Genomic DNA, 25,907 nt, shown 5'->3' with positions numbered 1-25,907 from the left:
TAGATCATGTTCGTTCGCAAAATCAGAGTTCACAAATAGTTGATTGTTTAAATACAAAGTGAAATTCTTATTCTGTGTTAACATATTAAGAATATATAAGGATTGGAATAACAACAGGTAAGATTACTGAATAAAATATTTTCACAGTGGTTATATCTATATTTAGGGATGGCTCTGACGTCACGTTCCATGTATAGTAATAGATTTAATCTTCAACAATAACATATATTGATATGTTAATCTATCCGTAGCTGATCTTTGGTACATGCAGATGCTTCAAAAACACTACGTGATCGTTACATTTCGAGAGTTTTTACAAGCAGAATAAGGTACCGTCCAGATCTCTAACTTTTTCAGCAGGCGATCGATATCGTGTCGAAGATAAAAATTTCTTGTAACAGAATAGCAAGATAATTCGAGGCGAGCTCGAGCAATGAAATACTGAAAGCCTCGACGACAATCGCTCTTGCTGGCTGCGAGAGCAAGAAATAAAATATTACCACCGACTCGCAGATATATCTCTTCGATGATATATAAAAGGGCCAAGGCGCTGAAGCATACGCGCGGCGTTCCTTTAATAAAAAAAACCAAAGAGCCATTACTTCCGAACAATAAACGTTTTTCTGCCTCTGTTCTTCATAGCAGTCGTTTGCTCACTTTTTCTTCGCTAGATATCTCTCCCACAATTACGAATCAATCTTCGCGGAATTCCGTTACATCCGTAGGCTGACATTCGAGTTATTCTCCAGTGTATTCGTTTGTCCGTATAGTTGGATCTATCAATCTCGCGCGGGCCATTTGCATTAATAAAAAGCACGCAATCACAGCACTGCCCTGAATATTATAATGAAATAAATATTCAAAGTTCAATTGACGCCCTTGTGAGCACGCTGCTCAACTAAACGAAAGATCGCGCGCATGTGGGTGAATGCACGTTCAAATTTGAATTTCTAACTGCACGTATACGCGGCGAACGTTGGATTTTAAATTATTCTCTCTACTCGTGAGCATTCGAAATTAAACAGAATCCCGAGTAAATGTTACCTCTATTACCGCGTGCCTCTTTTACAGCTGAATCATTTGATGTGAAAAATTAATCCTTGACAAAAAGGCAACCAATTCGCGCGCGTTCGATCGTGCGCCGAATATTTTTCTGTCTAATAAATTACGAAAACAGCCGCAACCAATGATCGTAAATGTCACGCTTGATGCTCGCCATCGCAGGTCAAAGGCTTGTTCAAATATTTATAAACAATTTTTCCATCTTAAAAAAAAAAATTCGACTCTTGCGTTCCACAACTGGCAGCAATATCGCGGCGAGAGCGACACGGTAAGCATTCTGAAGTAAACATCGAGTGGCGCACACGAGCAAATTTGCATCGCGCACCGACAGGCAGACAGGCAGCCTTTGACGCTGCCGCCACGGAAAATCGATATGGCACGTGACGCTTAAGAAAATACGAGGCCTGTCCCGATGTGCATAACATGGATATGTCGTCGCTGGCGAGTAGTAAGTCAAAGAGAACTTGGTAATCTTCCTTCGCTTCTGGCGCGATAAGAAGGGAAAAAGCGCCATTATCATCTTCCGACACGAGAGCACTTCGTTATAAAAAAAAGAGGAGAGAAGAGAGAAATCGAAGGATCTCGTTTCGTCACGTGTAATTGGGCTGGCTTCTTATAAAAGAGGCGAGCCGTTGGGATATAAAAGAGTGGGGTGATAACGTCAAAGTCCTTGGGAGCGAGAGAGAGAGCGAGTTGATTAGATGGCGCGCGTCTGCTCGCTGTCGAGGGCCAATTGTTTTGCCAATCTCGAGAGTGGATCGTCGTCGTCGTGTGTAAAGGGCGTGTTGGCTGCTGCTACTCCTGCCTATCGTACTCCAGACACTACGTGACGGGGCGCTGCTGCTCGGTGGCGATGGATTAACGGCATGTAAATTTTCCGTTCGATTTTATTGCACTAAACTACCTTCCATGCACACACCTTCAAATTCGATTGTATTTGTAAGCCGAATTCATTGTCTGTAGGAGATTAACACGTCTGTACCATAGATTGCACAAGTATTGAGTTCGATTTGTAGTGAAGGTCTTTTTCTGATTACGCTAGTTCGTGCGATAATTAGACTAACAAATACTTTTCTTTCAATTTTATGTAGTCGTGTTTAATAGAGTTCTGATTAGAAATTCTCATAATTTCTGCTTGGTAACATGCCCAGAGCTATAAACGATGCTACGACAAAAATAAATCGCCGAAAGCAAAACGAAAATTTCTACGAAAAACAAATTACATAATCAGCATAAGTAACAACGAGGGGCAGATATTCAATTTCGGCGCGTAAAATACATTTTAAATTCAGATTAGCCAGTTAAATTTAACGTAAGCGATATTTTAAAAGTCGCTTGGGGGCCGAATGGAAAAAGCCAGGCCATAGGCAAAAAGACGAGAGAGCAGAATCGAGAGGCATTAAGGAAGAGCGTAGATAGAGAACGGATAAAACGAGAGTGAAAGAGAGAGAGAGAGAGAGAGAGAGAGAGAGAGAGAGAGAAAGCGCGAGAGAGAGAGAGAGAGAGAGAGAGAGAAAGCGTGGCGCGAGTAAATGATAATAGATAAAGAGAATGGGGTGGCTGGCTGTTGAAATAGATCACCGCGCGAGATAGCGCGAGACAGAAAGAGCGATGCTAATCTGCATCGCTGCGGGTTTATTGCTCGCCAGCCGAGAAACAAACAAGCGCAAGCGAGCGAACGTCATTATTTATCCGAGCAGTCGAGCGATTGCGGTTGAGGAATAACGCCATGGCATTTGTTTTCACCTCTCGCGAGCTTGCAAAACCAGTCCTTTTCTTTCATTTTTATCGTGCCTGCTTGTTGGCATTTCATAGAATGTCCATTTCTTTGCGCTTTTTCATCGTACGTTGATATCGCGTTTGTTGACTCGGTAAATTAGCGAGATATTGAGTCGCCTAGCTTCGGACCACTTAAAAAACTTTTGACAAATGACGCACTGTTTGCTTTGCTGAGTAACTGCCTTTATAAATTTAAAAAAGTATTATGGTTAACACTTGAGCTTGATGGCGAAGAAAATCTCATCACGCGATAAAAAATATTATGTAACACTTTAAAGAGTTTCGAATGAATATTCGAGTGTTTCTTCGATGAAAGAGGTAGAATTTAGTTGCAAAAGTGCTTGAAAATCCTTCCTCTTTCTCTAATTATTTACTTTAATTTGACAGGCACTAAATGATTCTTTGCTCTTTTTATATAAGATAAAAAATTTAACATCTCACGCTCTGAACAGGCAAAGGAATGAATTTAAAGGAGCCAACTTCTTTATGTTATGATGAAATAGTAAACGGCAATCCGCATTGGCAGCTCGAGCGAAACAAACAAATCAGATATGCTAAGAAACAAATTGGATTGTCTAGCCACATAGGAGAATTTCTTGCCGCACGCACTAACTACCGTTTCACCGTTATTCTCAGTTGAGATATTACGAGGCAAGGTTTAGTAAAGCTCCTCTCCCAAACCAGTGTGCTCGTTTAAAGCACTCCCTAATGAATTTCCCACAGCTTATTCATCAGCAGTGGACAAACTTAGGGGGTCTCAAGGTGGAGAAAAACCCACGCGTACAAACTGCGCGCATTGAAAGTTCGCGCGCCACGACAAGAACATTCGCGCGCGGCTTCCTGTCGGACGATAAATAAAGCTCCGCGTTAACTCGTGTGAGATGCGAAGATTTCGATAAAGCTTTCGAGCGCGCCAGTGAGAAAAGGCAAGAAATAGGAGAGGTGTTGCATGCTCTATTCTCACGAGATTTGAAGATATGGCTGTTGCCGTTGTCGCTGAAGTTTTCCTGTGGCGCGGAGGCGAACGGGTTTCATTTTTTTCTTTCGAACGGTTGCGGGCTATCGTTCGAATTTTTTTCTTCCCCTATTTCATGGTCGATATATTTTGAATTGTTCGAATTTGGATGCACCGTCGACCTGAAAAGCACTCGACCTTAAAAGAGTTTTACTGTTCAATGGTGAAATCGATTACTATCCAGCTACGCGCTTGAGCTCTTCATTTTAATGCCCTTAGAGGTCCTCTTTTTATTTATTTAAAATTTGTGAATGATTTCTATTTGGCTTTATAATTCTGATTTCTGATTGGTCAAAAGGCTTCTCTTTTGACTAATCAAAAATAAAAATCATCATCAACAGATTACCTCTTTGTTCCTTTCTTACTCTAATCAACTTTAAACGAATTTCATTACTAAATTGATTACGCTCGTTTTCGAACTGTGCCGTAAAAACTTTCGACCAGAGAAAAAAGAATTAGTTCTCCGTGGCACATTTTAATACAAGTTTAAATCTTTATCTAATCAGTAGAGCGTGAAATTCATGCTCCAATAAACGAGCTCAACAATCCGAAAATAAGAAGAAATTTGAGAAAAAGAAAAAAATAAACAAGTTTCGATTAGCTTTCCATTAAAAGAGCTTCAAAGCTTGAAATAAAAAAAAGGTGTCATTGCGATGCGATATGCTTGAACATGAAAATTTCTTGGTAAATTTCATCAAAAGATTATCCCTCTCTCTCTCTCTCTCTCTCTCTCGCTCTTATTCTAGCGTCGACAAAACGGAAAGGATTCTTGGTCTTTGGGGTTTCAAAGGAAACTGAATGAATAAAAAACCTAACAAAACCTACGGAATGCCTTAAAAATTATAGGAACACCGCGGAATAAGAAAAAATACTTCTTACCTCGCGCATCCGAGACAAAGACAAAAGAAGAGAGTCAGGCTGATTGGCGCTTGATGCAACTTCGTGCGGGTAACTTTTTTTTTGGCTTATTTTCTTTTATTTCTAACCCCACTTTCTGGCTTTTTTTTAACTCATTCATCACGCGCACACAGCAAAATCCCGGAGTACACGGGCGTTTTCCCGGAGAAGGCTTAAACCGACAAAAATCCGGCCGCCAAGCGTTGCTCTGCTACGAGCGAGAGAGAAAAGTTTGCCAAGGGAAGACGCTTGCTCGAGCGAGCGGAAAAGTAAGTGAGTGACGGGGGAGAGCGAGAGAGAGGTTAAGTGGCTGCAGACTCTTAATTTTTTTTTCTCGCCAGCTAAACGACGCCCAAACATCTGTATTGTTAAATAGTGACGCATCACTGCAGGAACCATCTTACACGTTTGCGCGAAAAATATTTTGTTTTTTTTCGCGATTTCTCCAATATTTTCACATTTTATGAAATAATGCATATAACTCCACGCATATCTGCAATAAATTAACTCAATAGTTGATATTGTTGAAGTATTAACAATTTAGGATACACTCAGTTTTATAAAACTCATGTTAAATTTAATATGAATAAAATATCTAAGTTCGGTCTACTTAAATCTATGAATGTTATTTCAGAGCTTCATCCAAGCTTAGACTACGGAAATACTTATTTCTGTTATTAAACTTGACCTATATCGGATTTAAATTTTACTTATTTTGTTAGTGCTGTAAATATTAATTTTGAAATTTAGCTCGAAAATTTTTTAGTGATAGCGAAATATCATCTTGAGTAAATCCACAATTCATTCAAAGCAACTATTATTCTCTGACAATTGAAGAAAACTCGCGGGTAATACCTAATCTTTATTAGAGCGTTATCAGAGCGTAGAATAAGAAGAATGAAGTAAGAAAGCGTGGCTCGAATGTCTCGAGTGGTAATCCGGATGAGGCTGCAATTGCCGCCGAAATCGACGGAAGCGTGACGTGGACGACGCCGTAGCTTTCTCCTCGTTGGTACAGGAAGAAGAAAGAGAGATAAGAGGATGGCGTCGAAAAGGATTAAGTACGCGCGGGCGCATCTCTCGCGGCGGAGGCACATCGCGCTACTTGCCAGGCCTCACTGGAGGCGCACCGCCCCTGACTTCAACAGCATCGTGAGTACCTCCATCTTTCTCTCGTTCTCTATTTTTTTTTGCTTACTTAGGATAGAGCCGTTTACCTCCCTACGGCCGGTACTCTTAGTGCCTTTCTACTTCTTGACGGGCCAAGGCTTTACTCCTAAGGACTTGCTTCTTTCTCACGCGTTTTTGTTTTTATTCTTTTTTCTTCTCTTGTGCCGCTTCACGTTTGAACATTTCCTTGGCTAAGGGTGTGACGGAATCTTTTTCTTTGAGAACACTCGTAGAAAGCGCAGGTACGAACTTTTTGAATTTTAAATTTGCGTCATTGAACCAAAAAAATGGGCTCTCGTGATTTATGCATGTCTTAGTTGAATGACACAAACGCGCGTCGCGGTTCACCGAAAGAAAAATCCATTCAAGACTTAGTATTTTTCTGTTGAAGTATTTGCGTTGAAAAGCTGTATTAAATAATTATGGAATGTTTATTTTGAAGTAAAAAGGGACTAAACTTGAGAGAGAGATATATATGAATACATATATAGTGAGGGAAAGAGAGAGAGAGAGAGAGAGAGAGAGAGAGAAAATTGAACAAAATAATCTTGCAGATGGCATCGCTCAAAATCTACTCTGGGATAATCTTGAGATTTTCGTTAGAAGATACATTCGTCCTGCGATAGCATTCAGTCGTAGCTTCAAATCGTCTTTTCGTAGTATTCACGCGACCTATTTTCACTTCAGTTATGCAACGACGAGAGAGGGGGAGGGAGGGAGGGAGAGAGAGAGAGAGAGAGAGAGAGAGAGAGAGAGGGAGAGAGAGAGAGGCCAGGGCAAAAAAAGACGATATTGGTGCTTTAAGACATGTACTGTTACACTCATAAAATAACTACTACGTGCAGTTCTGTCGTGACTTTCACCTCTTTCCTTTGAGTTAGATTATCTCATTAAACATGGCTTTCGATTACGAGTAACGATCGCTATTAAATACAATTAATTCATGTCTGACGGAATAGCCTTTATACTACTTGCACAAGTCACTATTGAGCGATTTATAAAAGAAAAAAAGATTTTTTTTTACTGTATACCCGATTTTGATGATAAATATTGCTACAGCTAATAGCACGGGCAATAAAGAGTTTTCCAATAAACCTCGTCCGTGCCTTTGAAATTTTTCAATAAACTATCAAGTTGTATTTTCTATCAATATTGATACAGATCTTTTAAAAGCTTCGACCGTATCAGATTTCAGCAACTATATCGAGCGGGAAACCATAGTCCTCTTTCTCTATAGTTCGTCGAGGTCAATATCGAAAACAGCTCAGGCGACTACGCACACACATACACGCACACGCGCTCTTAGAATCCAAGCCACGATATGAGGGTGGAGTCGCTTCATCAGTATCTGCATGTAAATTATCGACTGCAAAATCACGTACATCGTTTGGCTGGTGACGGATTTTTGCCAGATGCAGGAAACGAATCTCTGCCAAAATTTTCATACGAATCGAGTCAATGTGCGGTCTCGACTCGCTTGCCCATCGACTGCGAAATGCACTTGCAGGGGCTTTTGTGGAAAATAGTAATTTGAGGTCTCAGATTCTTGTTCGTTTTTTGTGAAAACTTCAACTAAGAATATTTTTTTCTTTTAAATTATGTGCAAATAGTCTCGAAGATCTTTTTCGGTATAAAAAACTATTCTCCTCCTATATTTTAAGGCAATTGAACAATGATGGCTTTACATCAGAGTTTAGTAAATCTAAAATTTCTTACAAAAGTAAATTGAAATATTGTTCAAGCAATATTTACATGTCAAATGATCGAGTATTCATGAGGATTTTTTGATAACAGACTCAACATATTTCACTTTTTTCCGACTTTAAAAAAGAAGAGGTTCTATATTTGACCTGATTTTTTATGCATGCCCGCTTATATTTCTGGAACGGTTCTACTGATTTTAAACAGGGTAAGCCTATTTCAAAGAGTATGCTTCTGAGATGAACCCGTTTGATTATTTAGTTGATTGAACAAAAACCTTGCAAGTAATTGCAAAAAATGATAAAATCAACTTATTTTTTGAACACAATTAATTTGGTAAATTATTTTTACGAAACAATAAATTATCAAATGTAAGTTTACAAAAATTTATAAATGAGTAATATCATATATCGTAATTATTTTGTCGACAAATTCAATACAAAATAATGTAACAAATCACAAAGGAAAACAAGTACAAATTGGAAGAGAAATCAGCAGTATTTGATTGTCATATTCTTTTTCACAATAGAATTCAAGCAAACAACATTAAAAATATAGCAATCAACAAAAATCCAATAAGTTCATTATCCACAAAAATCTTCATTTTCAATCTCATATTTCATATAAAATAATACCTGCATCCGAAATAAGCAATAAGCGTTACCAGATTGCTGGCATCGGAAAATTTGATTCAACGATAAGAAAAAATGCAGTAAATTACGAATGAGTTAGATTTTATTGCAGATGAGACAATATTTCTTTCTTCTCCCGAAGTCGGTTCGATGCCGGTTATTATTCATTCATGGTTTATGGTTCGAAGAAAGGCGACCGAGATATCAATTTAAGATTACTAGCGTTATGTTTCACGCCTACTGGCAGGCAATTGAGTAATCTCGTTATTTTTTTTATCACGAGCGCGAAGATAGCGAAAGAGAACGGAACAGAAAAAAAGCCTTTTATTTGTTCAACTCAATGGAAACCAATCATAGTAGTAGCTGTGAATTCACGATCCTCTTGTACGAGAAAGTCAATACGTTTATGGAATGAACCGATTGTGCAATAAGATTTCTTGTTTCGAAACTGCATTGCGGATCACGCAACTTTTATTTTTGCCCTTATGCACGTGTAGCTCCAGGCAAGTGGTCGAAAGTATGTTCAGCTCGTACAGCAAAAGTACTAAAATTGTGTTCCGGGTCAGAGTGTTCGCAACTAAACAGCCGAGCGGTTCGTTATGCATCACCTATCGCATCTGCAATAACTCGAGCTCAAGTAACCAAGCCAATAACAACAATCCGTCGCGCGTATGAAATACGTTGGCTAAACATTTGCAGACATCGACAAGCCTACAGAAGAGTCATTGTTGGCCATCGAAATCCCTTCGGCGAAAATCTCTGCATCTCTGGACCTCTGGACAAATGCTCGTACGTAACGCTGGCATCGTTTGTAAACTACTTGCATAGAGCTCGTCGTGTTTGTCGAGTACAAATCGTTGCCATTTCGACGTGGCGTGCTATCCTCGTTTGGAAGGCCTCGCACGCGGAGCGCGATAACAGTTAGCAAAAATCAAAGCGCACTTCAGGCAACTTGGCGATTACGATTTCGCAAAACGCTCCAAGCTATGTAATGTAATGTGTGCGAGCGCAAGTTGCTTCTCCCGTGTACGCATTATTGCCGGCTAACGAGGAGATGCTCCGCTAATGCCTGTTTCATGCATCGTTTGCGAGTAAATGGTATGCACGCGCTTACTGCCGAAATCTCGGCTGTCCGCGCGATGCGAATGGGAAAATAATAGTCGCGCGGCCTGTGATTGCAAGTTTTGATGATTTTCACCGATTAAGTTTACCGAGGCAGATATCCATGATTGTGCATATTACCAAAGTTTCATTAATAAAGTTTCGCAAACTCGAGACCGTTCGTCTCAACTGCTTGTATTTACGAAAACTGTATATTGACCGTGATTAATATAAATAAAATGCACATAGGGCATATTACATAATAAATCTATTCTACTGTAACACAAAAGACCCACGCAATGGAATAGAAAAGGGAAGCACGTAAAAGGCAGATACACAAAGAACAGCTCATAAAAAATAGCCACTCTCAACGTGAAACCTATGAATACCAAAGCCCACGCTGCGGTGTACACATACATACAGTTACGCACTTAAGATTCGAGAGGCGCGACCTCAAGCAAGACTTATGGGGCTGGCTAGGGAGGAGGCCTCGGTTACGTCGATTATATTCGGCAGGCTGCCTAATTCGTCCCAAAGGGCAACCGGCAGCAGCAGCAGCCTCTAAGCTGTTTGAAATTCATTTGGTAGCCGCGGCCGTTCACGGTGTCTCGGGCGGCGCTCAGGGCCCGAACGAGCAAGCGCATCAAGATGATGGCTCGACCAAAGCACCAACCCAAGAGCAACCAGTCGTGAGTCCATATTTACACCACACGCGTGTGCGAGTGATTCCACTCCGACTGACACCATTCAAAAGCGTCTGAGGGGAATACCGTGACAAGTGGTTTACGCGTTTCCGGAGCTTATGCGTAAATCGACGCTTTTTGTGCGAGTTCATTAAATGACCTGCGAAGAGTGCAATAGTTTAACAATTTTTTTTCCACGTAGCCATTGCATACAACCATTCTCTATCCTCGACGTCTACAACGTGATTTCACCGTCGAACGGACGGTGTTTCTACGCTGTTCCTTATTCGCCGCGCTTTGACAGATTTTTATTCCTGCAAACTCGTCGAGCGCAGGATAAATACGAAGATATCGATTTCAATAAAGTTTTTCTGTTATCGCACAAAGGCAAAACTGATATTTTTGAGATTGAAAAGTAAGAAAGGCGACGAATATTTCAGATAAAACAAAGAAAAAGAAAGATGTTTTCTTCTGAAATAACAGCGATCGATAGACCGTGCACTATAAAAACAAAGATGAGAACTCAAATTCTTATCTCTTAACTGTACACCACTTGACACGAAACAACCGCTCCAAACTTCCATGCATACTTGGAAGGGTGGAATAGAGTTTGTCAGAATTGCTTTCATCTGGCGTCGGTGGCGTCTTGCTTACACCTTTATTTCTTCTTTTTGTAGGCGGGTGTTGCTGCAATATTCGCGAGAACGTCGTGAGCCGAGCAGGTGGCTCTTTGATCTGGCGTTACCGAAAAAGAGGTTAGTAACACTCTCTTTTGCTTACAACTTTTGCACCGACGACGTCAAAGGACATCTCCTTTTGATTTGGTTAAGTGGATTCGGCCGTCGTGTATCTCTACTGAGACGACAGAGAGATTGCGTGACAGGTCTCTTTTAATTTTTAAACCTGTCCTCGAGACGAGATAAAAGAGTCGCGGAGATCGACGTTAAAAGGAGACGATAAGTTTGGGGAGTTCGGGGTTTCTCCCTCGAGAGTGGCACAAAGAAAGTGAGAGAATTGAGTTTTACATTTGTCACACCGAGCTGATATATCGCTTTCTGCGTGAAATTCAATTCCGATACGATTTTTTTTAAAACATGCATCGCGATTCAAATGTTATCGAATGGCACTTAATAATAGATATTAGAATAAATTCTTGTTAATAAATGAACAGTATGAAATGCACCTGTAGAATGGCAAATGAAAAACTAGAGCAAAGCGATTTTACTGATAGACTTTGAAAGGTTCTGAATGGCAAACAAAGACAAAAAAAAGGATCCATTCTCTTGTACTTTTCATTTCAACTTTTGTAAAGTGACAAAGCTATAAGAGAAAGAGAGAGAGAGTGAGAGAAAAAAAGTAGAGCGAGCGGAGTCATTAAATGCGAGGAAACAAGTTACACGAACCTTGAAAAAGGAGAAGCCATTATTTTCCAACAACACGGTACCTGTTGAGATGCAAGATTCTGCTTCAAAGTGTAACGCGTAGTACAATGGAAAGAAAGCATTTCAAATACTTGCTTATTATCTTGGCAAATTGAGTATCATCTAAGGGTTGCTATAGAAAATTCTTTTTCACTGGTACATCTGAAAAAAGGGATTAAACTATTCGCGATATCCAATTTCATCTGTAAGTTCGTGTACGTAGTTGAGTAATTAAATCTGTAGAAAATTTTTCATACGCGCTTGTTTTAGTCTGCGTATTACGAAGATGTTAGAAATCTGAGATAATATATTCACGTGGGAGTTATGTTTCGAGAAGAAATTATTTTACACGCATGGATAAGTTGATGAATATTAATAGTCGAATGTCTGGGCTTCGAATGTTCGTGCGTTTGAATTTTTCAGAAAAATAGTCTTTCTACTTTATAAATAACAGACATAAGCACAAGAAAAAGAAAATCCAAAAAGAAACGAGAAATTTAATACATTTGTAAGCTTTACAAAAACGTACAGTGTGCTTTCACTTAAAGACCAACCTGCTGATTGAGAGAGTCTCCTCAATAAAGCTCTCGACAGCAAACAAAGTAAATCGCAATTTTGTAGCATTAGTGACGCGCCGGTAGAAGTGTGCGCGCGCTGATTGCCGCACGTATGTCGTCATCGTCCCGGGCTAACGTCTTCAAATCTCCGCGACCTCTCCTCTACCTCTTTCTCTCTCTCTGCACTGTCGTGTCTCATTTTGTGATGTTTAATTTGTGCGCATCGCTCGTCTCTCTCCCTCTGAAGCATCACTCGACGTTTTGTCATTTAATTTACGTGCGCTTATTCAGTTTACGTCTACGGAAAATCTAATCCAAGTCAACAACATAGACTCAAATTGTATATAGTTATGATTATATAATTCGCGCGTATGTACGAATGCTAAAATCGCCTTGGGGTGGTTCGGTTTAATTGCGAGTTATTGATCTTGTCGACAGTAGTTGCTTGAAGGGTAGCTTTCTTTTTTATTTTTTTTAATTAGGGCCCGCGGCAAGGCAAGTTTGTTTAATGCTCGTTCGCTTCGGGTCAATTGCAAGTGTTCCGCTTTGAGTTTAGTTAGAATTTCCAACGTGCGCGCAGTGCGCGTGTACTCAAAGCCGTTCGACTCGGCAGCTATTTACTTTTTCTCGGACATTCGTTGAATCGAATTTTCGAATATTTACCGGTATAATGTATTCTCGTACGAATTGGTCTTCAACGTTAAAGGGAATTCGCGAGCAGGGCACTTAACGCAACAGCGACGGCGGCGGCGTCAGGGCAATCACGGCAAACGACGTGCCCTATTCGCGAGGGCCTTGAAGAGAATTGCTAGGCCAACTATCCTTTGCACTCGTGCGCCGCGCGCAATAGCTCTGAGCGACATCGCGACCTAACGAATGCTGCAGACGTTAGAGAACGAGAGAAAAAAGAACGAGTACATCATTCACGTACTATGAATTTTTCGCCGCTGCTCCTGCTTGCTCGCGCACTTGCCACGACTCAGAGAAAGGAGGAGGCAAAATGCCGTAAATTATGTAGCTGCAGAGCGAAAACAAACCTTCGTAATCCGACGCGTGTTGTTAGGAGCGACTAAGACGCATCTTCCCGCGAGCTTTTGTCTCTGGGTGTGTGTAGGCAACCTCGCAAATCTGCTCTCTTGGCTTTGCTCGCATTTTTCTTCTTCTCGATCAATGATTTATATCGCGGAAACTTGAAAAAGCGTATCGTGGTTTTACGTCACTGTCGCTATTTCAATATAGAAATATGCAAACGCTTTTCGAAAATTCTATATTTATTTGGGTTCGACAACTTTAACAAGTTACTTGCTAGAAATTATAAACACATTTCGTTGCATGTTAGCATTATAAAAGGAGAATTTAATTTCCAGCGAAACTCGCGTAGTGATCTTACAGAACTCGCGGTTCTCATATCTATTTCATGAAAAATTCATGTTGTTTGCCTTTTTTTACTTCACTTTACGTCCAGCGAAAAAAAGAACATATGCAGCGCGGAGATAAAGAGTGCCCAATTTAAAAAACAGCTTAAAATGATTAATACGCTGCTCCGATAAAGTTTACAGCCATCGGCCAAGAATATCGCATAAACGTGAGCCTCCGCGGTTCACGCCCTCAAGCATCACAAATTATTTTTAGCTATTCAATAATTCAGTTTCAATCAAATAATATCTCGCGGACAACGATTCCCAGGGCTCTCTGTATTCAAAGGGCAAACATCGCGGCTCTCCATAAAAGACATCCCCGAGCTTTTAGAGGATTTAACGACCGGTGACGACGACGGGAGGTGTCATCAGAGTCTTAATCATCGTGTTCGCGACAGCGTCGAATGATTTCGCAGTCATTACTCTCAGTAATGACTCTCCCCATCCCTTGCACACTTCCCGTCTGGCGCGCACTCTCCTATATATCCTCCCGGAGCTTGCGACATAGAAAATTAAACGCGACGCGTCCGTTCGAAACTCTTCGTCGTCGTCGTCGCCGCCACCGCTGCCGTCGTCGTGAAACTTTGGTCTCATTGTTGCCGCGTACGCTGCTGGCGCGCGCGCGCGCGTCCATGTGCTCAGGTGCTTTCACTCGGCGAAAGTTGTCATTTCGTTGACACTTGATATTTGTTCGTGCTTGCGTTTTTGATTTCAATCACGGAGAGACCCAGCCGTCCTACGACCGACGTGTACGAACGCGCCTATTCATCTTGCTTGCTTGCTTGTTTGCTGTCTGCGATTGTTGTTTATTCCGTGGATACGCGAGGATAAACTTCACGCAACTTCGGGAACTCTATGGCATAGTTTTGCACTGTTGGTTTTCGGAAAATTGCCTCACCTATTATACCACCGAGGCTTCAGTTTCGCATATATTTTGTTGACGTTTCGAAGGAAAAACGAAGCTGGCGTGAGTGAGCATGCAGTTTTTGCCTAAAAGTTTAATCAAGCGCGTAGTCGGATGAAGAATAAAAAAAAATGGCTTGGAAGCTTAATTCAATCGCTTGATTAAAATCGAACTCCTCGGAGGCAGTGGCCGGCCAAACACCAGAGCGAAAGACCGCAAATAGAACTCGGCCAGCTCTGCACTAATTCCAGATCGACAACAGCAGTTCCAAGCTCGGTCTCACTTTCGCACCCCTCCCCCGCTTCTCACTCCTGGGTAGCTGAAACAACACAAGGTTCCCTCAGGCCATTCCACGCTATATATACGAAAATTCAAATTCGCTGAGCGGAAAGACCAGTGAGTTTTGATCTTACGTGTGAAGAGTCATTCTTTTTATAAAACTTTTTCTTTTTCTGATGCAGACTCTCTGTCTCCCTCTCTCTCCTCTCTTTCTCTCTCTCTCTCCTCTCTCTCCCCTCTCTTTTACTCTTCTCACTCTCCTCTCTTTCTCTCCCTGTCTCGCTGGTCTTTTTCTGGATTATAATTCAAGCTCGTCGTCACGGCGTGTTTCGCGCTTCATGCTCTCGTGAGCAGAGCACGCTGGATCGACTTTTTTCTTTTTTGCTTTCTTGTTTCGAAGCTTTGCGTGAAAATTCTCTCGACTATGAGTTTGACTCCTTTATTTTTTTCTTTCTTTGAGTACTTGCTTCGTTCCGTAGTAGGTAAAAATTAATATTATGATAATCAGTTGAGTTTACAAAATGAAGAAGAGGTGTTATGGTTGGATTACAATTGAAAGAAAAAACAATTGAAAAATTTGTATGTTCAATTTATTTTCTTTATATGGTACCAAAATGACCCTCAATGTATTGAAAAACAGCGAACAATAACTTTTTACGCGTAGATGATTTAGCTTTTTAGTAAAATTTAGCAAAATTTTAAAAATTTATTTATAGAAAAATACATAGATAGCTAAACTCACCTGCAAATGAACATGAAGCTTTTCTGCACAGAGTTTATATTACATATAAAGAAATATACCAAACAATTTAAAACAATATTCACAGCTAATATCTTAATTACTAGGAGCTTATAACTAGAAAATGTACAATATGACTTATTACACATTATTTCTAATCCAATTTTTCTTTAATAAGTGTTTATCAATTTTTAAAATCTTTAATTTACGAAGGAATGAGTTAAAAATCTTTATTACAACTACACTGCTATATTTGAAATATTATCTTTTTAAACCATATCAATTATTTACTTCTGCTTCTTGTTCTGCTATTAGAATTTATATCATTATTTTTTAAATTTTCATAACAATAAACAAGCAATTCAAAAGTAAATTTTTGATCCAGGCTTAAAAGGTTATTATCTTTTATAAAAGTTGTCTTACTCATAAACTTTAGTAACTTATTTTATATTTCTTGTAATGAATAGAGTGCAAACTTACTAGAACTACCCTATGCAACAATCATGTAATTCAATATACCTTGGAATTATGCATATTATATAGACAGTAATATTTTTATACTAAAAGTTTATGCCAATTTATAAAAAATGAAAACCAAATATTTAGTTCTATCCACAAGGCTATTTACGTAGAAATTCTATTTCAGATTGAAATCGATGATTACGCCTAAATATTTACAAGTCTTCACTCTCTATAATAGTCTATCATGAATTTTAATTTCAACTTGTTTGGAGAGATTGTCTCTGTAGCTGCTAAAAGCTATAAAAACTGTCTTGTCAATATATAGTATTAACCTGTTTTATTAAAGTTATTTAGCTTTTTTTTTGAAATTTTCATTCTTTACAATAGTATTTTCTCATTAATTATTTTTAGCTAGTATTACTTTGTCAAAATGTAAAATCAAATTATGCCATTCAATAATTATGCTAGCTGCTCTTTTTAATGAGATAAAAACAGCAAAAAAACTGAAACGAAAATAATGTAACCCTATCAGTACGTTAATTTTAAGTTACGCACACCAGGTGTGTGTATTGTATATCAAAGGGGATTGAAAGAGGGAGCCAAGTCAATTAATTTGATTCGGCGCATTTAATCGCTGAATGAAAAAGAGAGAATCGAGAGAGAATCGAGAGAGAGAGAGAGAGAGAGAAGGGCTGGCTTTAAAGGACTGCCATTTAACTCACACAATAGCATGGTTTAATCATTACATCGGATGCATTGGAATTCAATGAACGAACCAAGTGGGAAAACCGTCTGGCGTGGAAAAAGCGTGTGCACGCGAATATCAAACAGCCGATCGACACCTGACAGGTTTTTTCTATATACCTCTCACTCGTTTGCTCTTTTTGTTTAATTCGCGCGCGCTCGCGGACGTTACAATCTGGGACACTGCGCAAAACGGTTCTGGTAGTTTTTTTTTCTTAAACGAGTATTATAACGAAAGAAGTGTTGATAATTTTTACGTAGTAGTTTGATTTATGGGAAATTCGGATTTTGTTTTACAATCTAATTTTCGTGAATTGACAATAATTTATGACAATGAGGTTTATTTATATAGTTAGGTCATTTGAAAAAAAATTTAAAAAAATGCATTAATAGCAATAAGACGAATTAGCAAATTCGATAATTTTATAAAACAAGATGTCTGTCACATTTTTAATTTATTTATTTTTGTTCAGGGGAAAAAGCTGTTCTTCTGATAACTTACCAATCATTCTATATTAATATTTTTATTGGAAACGAGTAGACTGCTCGTGAGTGCTCGGCGTTACCTTCTGGCTCAAGGCAACCGTGCGATGTTGGCCAACATCAGTGCCCAGCTGCGTGGGCTTAGCAAGTCTCGCTATCAAAGCTATCGAATTATCTGCAATGCTCTACGCCAACGTGCAGCTGCTCGACAGTAAGTCTTCCCTTTTTCCTCTTTTTCAGGTTCGCACCAGTCGATCGAGTCACTCGATTTCCCTCTTTTCGTCCATTTGTCTCGCAACCTCCATTATGCACTCGACCGGAGAAGTGCACTAAGCAAGATAAGAGAGGAAAAGGGATGACAATTGAGATTGCGTTTCGTCGTTTAGCTTGCGGTGTTTGCTTTTTCGTTGAATGTTTTAATCAGCCAAAGTGATTTCGATTGTCAAGCTTGATGCATTTTCGTCAGTTAATTTTAATAATTTGATAAGTTTCTAATGATTTTATAAAAGAGCAGAACCGTCCTTTTTCAATATATTGCAACGCTGTTCGAGAAAAGGTAAGCAAACGATGATAGTGAAACAAAAAATAAAAGTATTCTGAAATAATAGAAATATTACACATCCAAAGCAAATTCAGAAATAATTCAAACCAAAGTAATTTATTTACATACTCTGTGATAATGAAATGTAACGATAGCTGTCAATCACATCATTCTTTTCGTTTTTTACATTTCTTTCCGTTTGACGAAAATGCTAAAACTGCAATCTTATATCTCAATTAAGCTGTATTGTAATAGCAAATATTTGATTTGAACGGAATATCTTGTTATTTCAATCGCAGCAAAAAAGTGCTTGTCGATAGAATAGAACTAACTTTAAATTGCACGTATACTTCAATCCTCTCGGCGAAAGTGTTATCAGAAGACTCGCGCAAAGAAAGAGGAGAATGAAAGAAGATAGACATGTTCACGTAAGTGTGAGGTTCGCCTGGAAAATTTGTCTTTCAATCCGAGCGACGACCGTCTCTTTGTACTACCTCCCGCCGTGACGTGAATCTGACTACCGTTGTTGCTGCTGCGGCGATTCGACTTTGTCTCACTCGGCAACCTCGTTTAGCCTAAGTGCATCCCTCGAGTTGTATTTCTGTTCTTTTTTTTTCTTGCCTACACTCGGTTCTTTTATGTCCACTTTAAAACATACACACACAACACACCGTTCCATTGTGTACGCTGCCAGCAATTTGTCTCCCTGTTCTTATTGTCCTTTCTGACCGTCCTGCATTCTCCCTCTTTTCAAAGTTGGCTTATCGATTTTCCAATCCACCTGCCATTCGACGTGCTCCCTATGAGCTTTCTGATTTTTCTCTCGACGCGCCTGAGCTTTTATTTTGCCATTCTACTTTTGCCTTTTGGCGTAATGCACCTCGCCGATTTCTCTCCCTCCCCCTCCCCTCCCCCTTCCCGCTCTCGTTCTTTCTTTGCCATTCTCGGTGCAGGCGTTTTGCTCACTTACTTTTGCGCGTTCTTTAGCGCGAATTGCTCGCGTAAGAGTCGGAAATAATTTGGGCCTCCTTCCGCTCGATAGATTCTTTCTTTATCGCTCCTCAAATGCTCGCGCACTTGTACTGCCGGAATATTGCTTGGGATCTTTATATATACTTGTCTTGCTGCTGCTACTACTGCTGCTGCTGCTGCTACTGCTGCTACTGCTGCTACTGCTGCTACTGCTGCTACTGCTGCTACTCTTACTACTATTACTGCTACTGCTACTGCTATCGCAACTGCTTTTCTCACTTGAGTTATTGGAACTGCAGTCGATTGATTTTCAAAAACCTGCTCGTCTACTTTGTTTGCATAAATCTATTACAGATAGGCGTCTGCTACTGTCGGAACTCGATTCATTGTTACATATAAATCAGCTCTAATCGAGATATCACTGAACGCATCAAAATCGCGCAAGCAACAAGGTCGTGAAAAGTTCTACGAAATTTCCATCGGCCATTTTGTTTCAGTAAGTCGAACTTTCTGACGTTGTTCCTATCGAATTGTTTATCATACATCCAGAGTATTTCCACGTCAGCGAAAACGATTTGATGCTTTGCCTATAATTTTGCCAATGATCGTAGGTTTAACGCAGCTGAGGTTCTCTTTTTTCGATATGTTCTTAATCGCTGCTTCGCAACCGAAAATATTCTAGAAACGTCGTCGTTAACTTCTGGTAATTTGCAACTGAATGTAGCACGTGCGCTACGTGCACTCGGCAACAGCATTCTGCGGTGAACGATCTCCTTTGCTTGGGTTTAATAAAGCACCAATAGAGATGCGTAAATCAGAAATTGACATTCTCCGAACTAGGTAGAGTCGCAGTGGGATGCCTACTCCTTTTGGCGGGCCGCAGCCACCACCACCACCGCGGTTGGTGGGCGTGCAGGATACGTCTATTAGTGAGCAAGAGAGAGAGAGAGAGAGAGAGAGGCAGAGCATTCGACCCTAACTCCAAGCCGTCACACATAGTTCGTGGAATAATCCAACGACGCGCAAGCGCGGGAAATTGGGAACGTGGGATGTGGGCGCTTTAACCGGGGAAATGACAATTATACCCTGAGCCTAGACTACCCTTGATATAGGGTGCGAGCGCGCCAGGCTTTTGCCTATATCACTATCCCACCAAAGTTGACGCTATTAAATTTTCTTAAACCTGGATGAAGGTGTAATTGGCGCGTTTCAATAATAACTTGAGACTTATTGACTACGAGTTTTGTGCTTAAATCGTATTATGAGTTTACTTACATTATATCAAAAAACGAGGAAGTTGGAAAAAATTAAAGTCTCCATTAGCGGCAAAGTGCACGCTCGAATAGTTTATTCGCAAACAAGCTGTTTGATTTCCAACTTTGGCGCTCACGCACTGATCGAACTGTTGGTTTATTAAGCAAGCCGCTTTTCGCCCGACAGTTCCGAAATCCGCGCGGGGCTCTCGCAAGCGTTAAGCCGACGAGTACCACTTTCACGGTCAGAAGGCCAGCTGAATATTTCACGAGCCACTTGAGGCAGAAGCCACTCGCGAGAGTGCGACGAACTTTTTTCCGACTACTTTTTCTCACCAACTACAACTAATGGATTTTTCAGTTATGAAATCGAATTCGTTAGTTTCTCTCGGGCCCTACTCTACTCGGTTATTCGTCTTCGCGATAACGATTTAATTCATCTCGCTGATCAGTTTGAAGCAAGGTGATTTTTTTATTTTAGTTTAAATTAATCTCTTAAAGGTCACTTTAAATTATCTTTCAAACGTTCACTTCAAGCGTTAAATGATGTCTTTATTCGCTGAAAGAGAATATTCGATGAATATGCTGGATTCTTCGATCATCTTTTGGAGATAGTCTCGCTTTTTTAGTTGAATAGCGATTTATAACGATACGATAAAATAGTCGAATATTCTTTAAAGTTAGATTTGTTTTAATAAAAATAAAACGAAATTTAATAATGAAAAAATCAAGCAATACCAGACTGCGCAGTGTTATCTAGAGCGACTAGCATCATTCGCCAACATATTTCAAGGGAAACAAAGAAGACCTAGGGAGTCGAGGATTTGCATGATCCTATAGCCATACGAACACACATACACATATATACTAGTTCGTCTGCTCACGTGCAACCTATAAGCCATAAATGGCGGGACGTACGCAGAATATCCTTCTTTCTCTCTCTCTCTCTCTCTCTCTCTCCTCTTTCCCCTTTCACCCTCCCCAGGCTCTCCTCTCTCTTCTCTCTCCCCTCTCTCTCCCTTACCCCTCTTGCGGGCGTCGGTTGGGCTGGCGGTGACCGCTCAAATTATTACATTATGTGACCCCACTGCTCATCTCATATTATACTTCTATACGTTATATTCTGACTCTTATTACCAGTTGTCTTTATTAAAACACTGCTGCTATCATGACAAAACTAATTAACTTTATTTCACTAGCTTGACAGGTTTTGCAAAAAGCTTCGTTAAGAATTCGTTAAGATATTAGAGTGGCTACTTGCCACTGTTTCGATTGTATTTATGGAATGGCACGTACGCACGAATTGTTCTTCACGAATTTCATTTGATGCTCAGCTTCTTCAATTCATCCCTTTGTAATGTTTACCAAAGCATTTTTCACTACAGGCTTTTTCTTTAGTGTTCATCTCAAAGTGAAAATCTTAACATTTTTTAATTTAATTTCTTTTCACAAAGGATTCATTCCCGCGTTTCAGCCTTAATTGAAACATTTCTTTTGTAAGTATAGAGGAGCTCTAGAAAAAATATTAAAAATTATTTCAAACCAGTAGTAAAAAGTTACGTCCCTGACGGAGATAAATCTCGTAGTTTAATAACCCCGGCTCGCATTTAGCACCAGTGCTTGCGTGCGTGACGTGACAAAAAAATAAAAATAAGAACTACCGGCTTGCGAGAAAAAATCGAGTGGCTTTTTCCTAATACGCATTATGAAAAATATAGGCGTTGGAAAAGAAAAAAGACGAGAACACAAAGTGTACGTATTTGACCTGCGCGGCCGATATTCGTAAAAGTTTCTGCAAATATTTTTTTCCTCTTTCCCAGGGAGAAAATTAGAAAAAAATTACGGCGCTGCCTTTGCAAGCCAAGCGATTGGGAAAGACACAATAAGTTTCTTGAGGTATTCGCAAGGCCTAAAAGCTATGCAAAACCAGCCAAACGAAGCGTAAGTATTCTACAATGTACCTTTGTATATCGGTATGTGTGTAACTCTCTATGAGTTTGCCAGTGAAACGACACGAATTTGATTGAGCTATCGGATGATCAGCCTTGATGCGGTAGCTTATGGCTTTCACGCACGCCCATGCATGTATATAGATATTGGAATGGAAAAAAGTCAGTCGCAATGCGTCGTACAATCTTCATTATTCGCTGGCAACGATTAATTTGAAATTTATTTTTTCATCCATAATTGGCGAAATACGTGTCCATTAATATGTTTCTGATTGAATACTTAAAAAATAATATATTCGTAAATATATAAGTTAACCGGTGGTTAAAATTTAGTGATTAGGTTTCAAATCATCATCAGTTTAACCCACCAATAAATTCAAAGAATTACGAAATGAGCATATCAAATAAAAAGAATATACCTCCAAACAATTGTTCTTTCCAAAGCTTTCATTTGCATACTTGACTTTTACGAGCTCGCGCCGCTTTCATTTGAGCGTAGCTAGAACACGGAAAACAACTACCGCGGTAAATTAGAAAAGGAAGTCTTTATGAAAAGTTGGATTGTGTGCAATTTCGATGCTTGTACAAGCACACGCCCTCGTAGTCTCGTCGGTTGGATATAGCTTTCCTTATTTATTCTCAGCTCCTCGTTCATGCGCGCGAACGACTTGCCCTATACCATCTGCACGCCTTACTTACACCGCAACCGCTGACTTTTCGCTACTCACTCCATCTTCTCTCTTCCCCCCCCCCCCCCGCCATTCTCTATTCTAATTTTTGACCCCGTGCAGCGTAACCAGATCACTTCATTCTACTTTATTTACTTGCTCGGTACTTTTTTCTTCTCATTTTATAGATTCTTCTTTTGTCGTCGCGACTTGCATTCCTGCATTTTTGAAGAGCAGAAGTGTATTTGTCATGTATTTATTGCAAAATGCAACGTTCCGAGTATGTTGTTAAAATTAGTAGTAAAAGTTTATAATTTACATTTAGTGCAGCAAATTCAATTTAGTTTAAATTGAACGAGCAAATGATTCAAGCAATAAATTATCAGCGAACTGCATTACGAAGTTTTAATTAAATAACTTGTCAAACATTAAACTGCAGAATAATGACACGTTTAGTGATTAATTACACAGCCGATAAATTAATGTTCTGTATACGTGGTATACGATTGTCTTTGGAAATCATAACATGATTGAAAGGCACAACTCACCAATTACAACTTGATACAGCCTGGGCGCCGGGGCAAAGGTAAGAAGAAGAAGCAATTGCCCGATCCGGCACGGATGAATCTTCTCGCACAGCCAGCGCGCAAAAAAACGACAGAGATAAGAGATCCATTTCGAGTGCGAGCCACAGCTCTTAAGTACGAGATCACTGATCGAACCCGTGAACTTGCCCAACATCGCGTGCGTCAGGATCAGGAGCCTATAAGGGAGCTTGGAACTGTAGCACTTGAAGCACTTCAGGCTCATGGTAAGCTTTTAATATATCACTGCGGTTTATCATTTGATTGACACCCGTCTGTAGTTTTGGAACATTGAGTGATACATTTCAACGAGAATGTTGTTTCAAAATTACTTAGCTATCATTCAAATAGAGATATAGGTGATGGGTTATTAATAGTTATCGTTATTATCATATATGCGTATAGTTAAGTTTCGTAAAGAATGCGAGGATGATAGAATATAAGCTCATAGGAAATAAACGGGGATACAAGTACAGCTTTTGACTTTTAAAAAGTTCCAAAACTTTTTAGCATGTTAGTAGCTAGTTTCTCGAGAAGTTCATTTTCGAGGAAAATTTGAAGACTTGAGTGAGAAAGTTACATCACGAATTCTAAGAAATTTCATGGAAACTTTTCTGTCTCTTTTTTGTCAACTCATCTTATTTAAAATAGTCATGCATCTATGAATATGAGACAATTTTTCATGTTAAAAAAATTTAATATAAAAGAAAGTCATTTTTCAAATGTGAGTTGATTACTTCAGATTACTTTTCTCAGAAGCAAGACGCAAAATTTGAAAAAATAAAAAAATAGTTATGCAACACTATGTGAACACTAATTTTATTTTATTCTTCTATTATTCGGTATATCCAAAATAAAATTTAGAAACATTTTTAAAAGAAGCACTGCATAGAAACATTTCGATGCAGGTGGTTCATTAGAAGTTAGAAAATAAAAATTCTAAACATGAAAAAGTCTCTGTTTGGTTTAACATATGATTGATCACTATATTAATTTATTATAGCAATTTTTAAAAGTAAAACTAAGCAAAAAGAAATTTTATAAATTAAATAATTTTAGGTTCCAAGTTTAATAGAAAACACAATCTTCACAATAACATCAGTAATAATTTTAATGAACATAGACTCTGATTGTTTGCTTTGTATAAAATAATGATGTAAGCTTTTCTTTCGGCATTGCAATTTAAAGTTTTATCGCTTGATCTGGAGCAAGTATGTTTAGCATTAAGCTCTTTTATCCATCTTTCCCCTATATAGCTTACTGCTATTGTTCAGTCATGAATACTAATTGAGTACTTTTTAATCTTTAATGACTCATTATGACTAAGTACTTTCATCTGCATATACTTATGCATTGATTTGGCTCGCCAAACTTCAGAATATATTCATAATTCTGACGTAGTCTCGTCACTTTTATTTTTATTATTTTCTACGCTGTATAAAAAAACATTTTCGTAAATATTTCCGACAGCATTAAAAGCGAAGGAGAAAGTTTTTTCATAACCATGATCAACAGTTTACATTAACTGTTATTAATTATAAAATTTAAAGACAGAAATATGATTTGTAGAACCTCACATTGCTAGAGAATTAAAACTAACGATTTCTTATCCAATTTTAATCATATCGACTTTGTTTTTCTGCTCGAGATGTACCTTTCACCATTTTTGGAACGAGATTTTTTTACTTGGTGCGTTATAAAGCAAAAAAGCCAGAGAACGCTCATACCCATCAGATTTTCTTTTTTATATTTTATTTCTGTTTTTAAGATTGCAAAAAACAAATACCAATATTTTTTAATTTACCACTTTGCCCAAATGCAAAGCTTATTTTGCCATTATTCATTTCCAATAATGGATCAAATTTTGACTACCAACTTTAATCAGCGATAAAGTACCCGCGGGCTTTGAAGTTTACCGAAGCTTCAAAGTGTGCCTTTACTTAACAGGATTCCCCCTGGAGGACGTTGAGGGAAATACCTATTTAAGTTGTCGCGCTTTGGAAACAGGCGAGACCTATATATAATCAAAGCAATCAGTTGAAAACATAGTGTCTTATACAATTGTTTTAATGAAAGTATGTGACAACCGAAATGTTATGCCCATTTAAATATTTCAATCTTTTAACGTTGAGATGCTACATTTTTGTCTTAGATCTCAAAAGCTGTTGTCATGGATTTCTCACGCGATTGCATTTCACCGTATAGAGGAAGTTTATAATTTTAGCTTCTTCATCTATAGGATATAAATCTAGCATAGCCTTACTAAGAGCGTCGACATCCAAAGGACTGAGTTGATGCTTTCGTTTCTTTGCCGTAGCAAATAGCCGTATACTGGAGTTGGCGAAGCCAATGGTGCGCGAGCCAGGCGCAGAAACGGACCTCAGAGAAGACGCGTTTTCAGTGTCGCCAATGGCCCTCAAAGCCGTATGCCGACCTCGAGTCAAAGTCCTCGCTCAGCCGAAAAAACGTCGTGCTAAAGCCTAAGGGAACGAACCCTTTAAAAATAAAACAGATTGTCATATTTTTCATCGCTTCATTATTCAAGGCAAATGCGAGTCGGTTTTTCTTTTTCTCTTTTCTGTTATGTTGTCAAATTTAATTAGAGAGTTATGTGCGAATGAACGGATGTGTAAATCGAACAAATTCAATTGTATGAATTACTCGGTTCTGATTCATTGCATTTGTTTGATAACGTAAAAACGTGCAAATATGAATGTAAACCATTTTCGTGAGCTTGAGCATTCGTTAAACATGTATTAATTTTCGTAAGATCTACTTACCAGTTCAGTGTAACAATGTCTACCCTTTGTCAATAAATTTCCATTTCATTGAATGCCGCTGTTGTTCTCACTTATTGAACGAAAATAAAGCGAAATTCAAAAGAAATGCAGAT

The 25,907-nt window shown here is 39.1% G+C and overlaps 1 protein-coding gene across 1 annotated transcript; it reads left to right on the top strand.

Annotated features, from left to right (window-relative positions):
* The first annotated feature begins 5,794 nt into the window (after positions 1-5,794).
* Positions 5,795-25,498, top strand: LOC131672300 (testicular haploid expressed gene protein-like). Its single transcript, XM_058949432.1, has 7 exons — positions 5,795-5,905; positions 9,946-10,046; positions 10,718-10,795; positions 17,106-17,258; positions 21,634-21,754; positions 22,998-23,241; positions 25,332-25,498. Exons 1-7 carry the CDS (start codon positions 5,795-5,797, stop codon positions 25,496-25,498), a joined length of 975 nt encoding a protein of 324 aa, XP_058805415.1.
* Positions 25,499-25,907: the final 409 nt, after the last annotated feature.

Source organism: Phymastichus coffea, unplaced genomic scaffold (genome assembly GCF_024137745.1).
Source record: "Phymastichus coffea isolate CEN01 unplaced genomic scaffold, Cenicafe_Pcof_1.1 PCOF00147, whole genome shotgun sequence".
Lineage (NCBI taxonomy): Eukaryota > Metazoa > Arthropoda > Insecta > Hymenoptera > Eulophidae > Phymastichus > Phymastichus coffea.
This window is presented reverse-complemented; position numbering and strand designations above follow the sequence as displayed.

What these genes read in the sequence shown, in the direction of transcription:
- LOC131672300 (XM_058949432.1), top strand. Translation starts at nt 5,795, where the DNA reads ATGGCGTCGAAAAGGATTAAGTACGCGCGGGCGCATCTCTCGCGGCGG. An exon ending in CCCCTGACTTCAACAGCATC is followed by an intron (nt 5,906 to 9,945) that starts GTGAGTACCTCC and finishes TTCATTTGGTAG; the next exon opens with CCGCGGCCGTTCACGGTGTC. An exon ending in CTGGCGTTACCGAAAAAGAG is followed by an intron (nt 10,796 to 17,105) that starts GTTAGTAACACT and finishes GGAAACGAGTAG; the next exon opens with ACTGCTCGTGAGTGCTCGGC.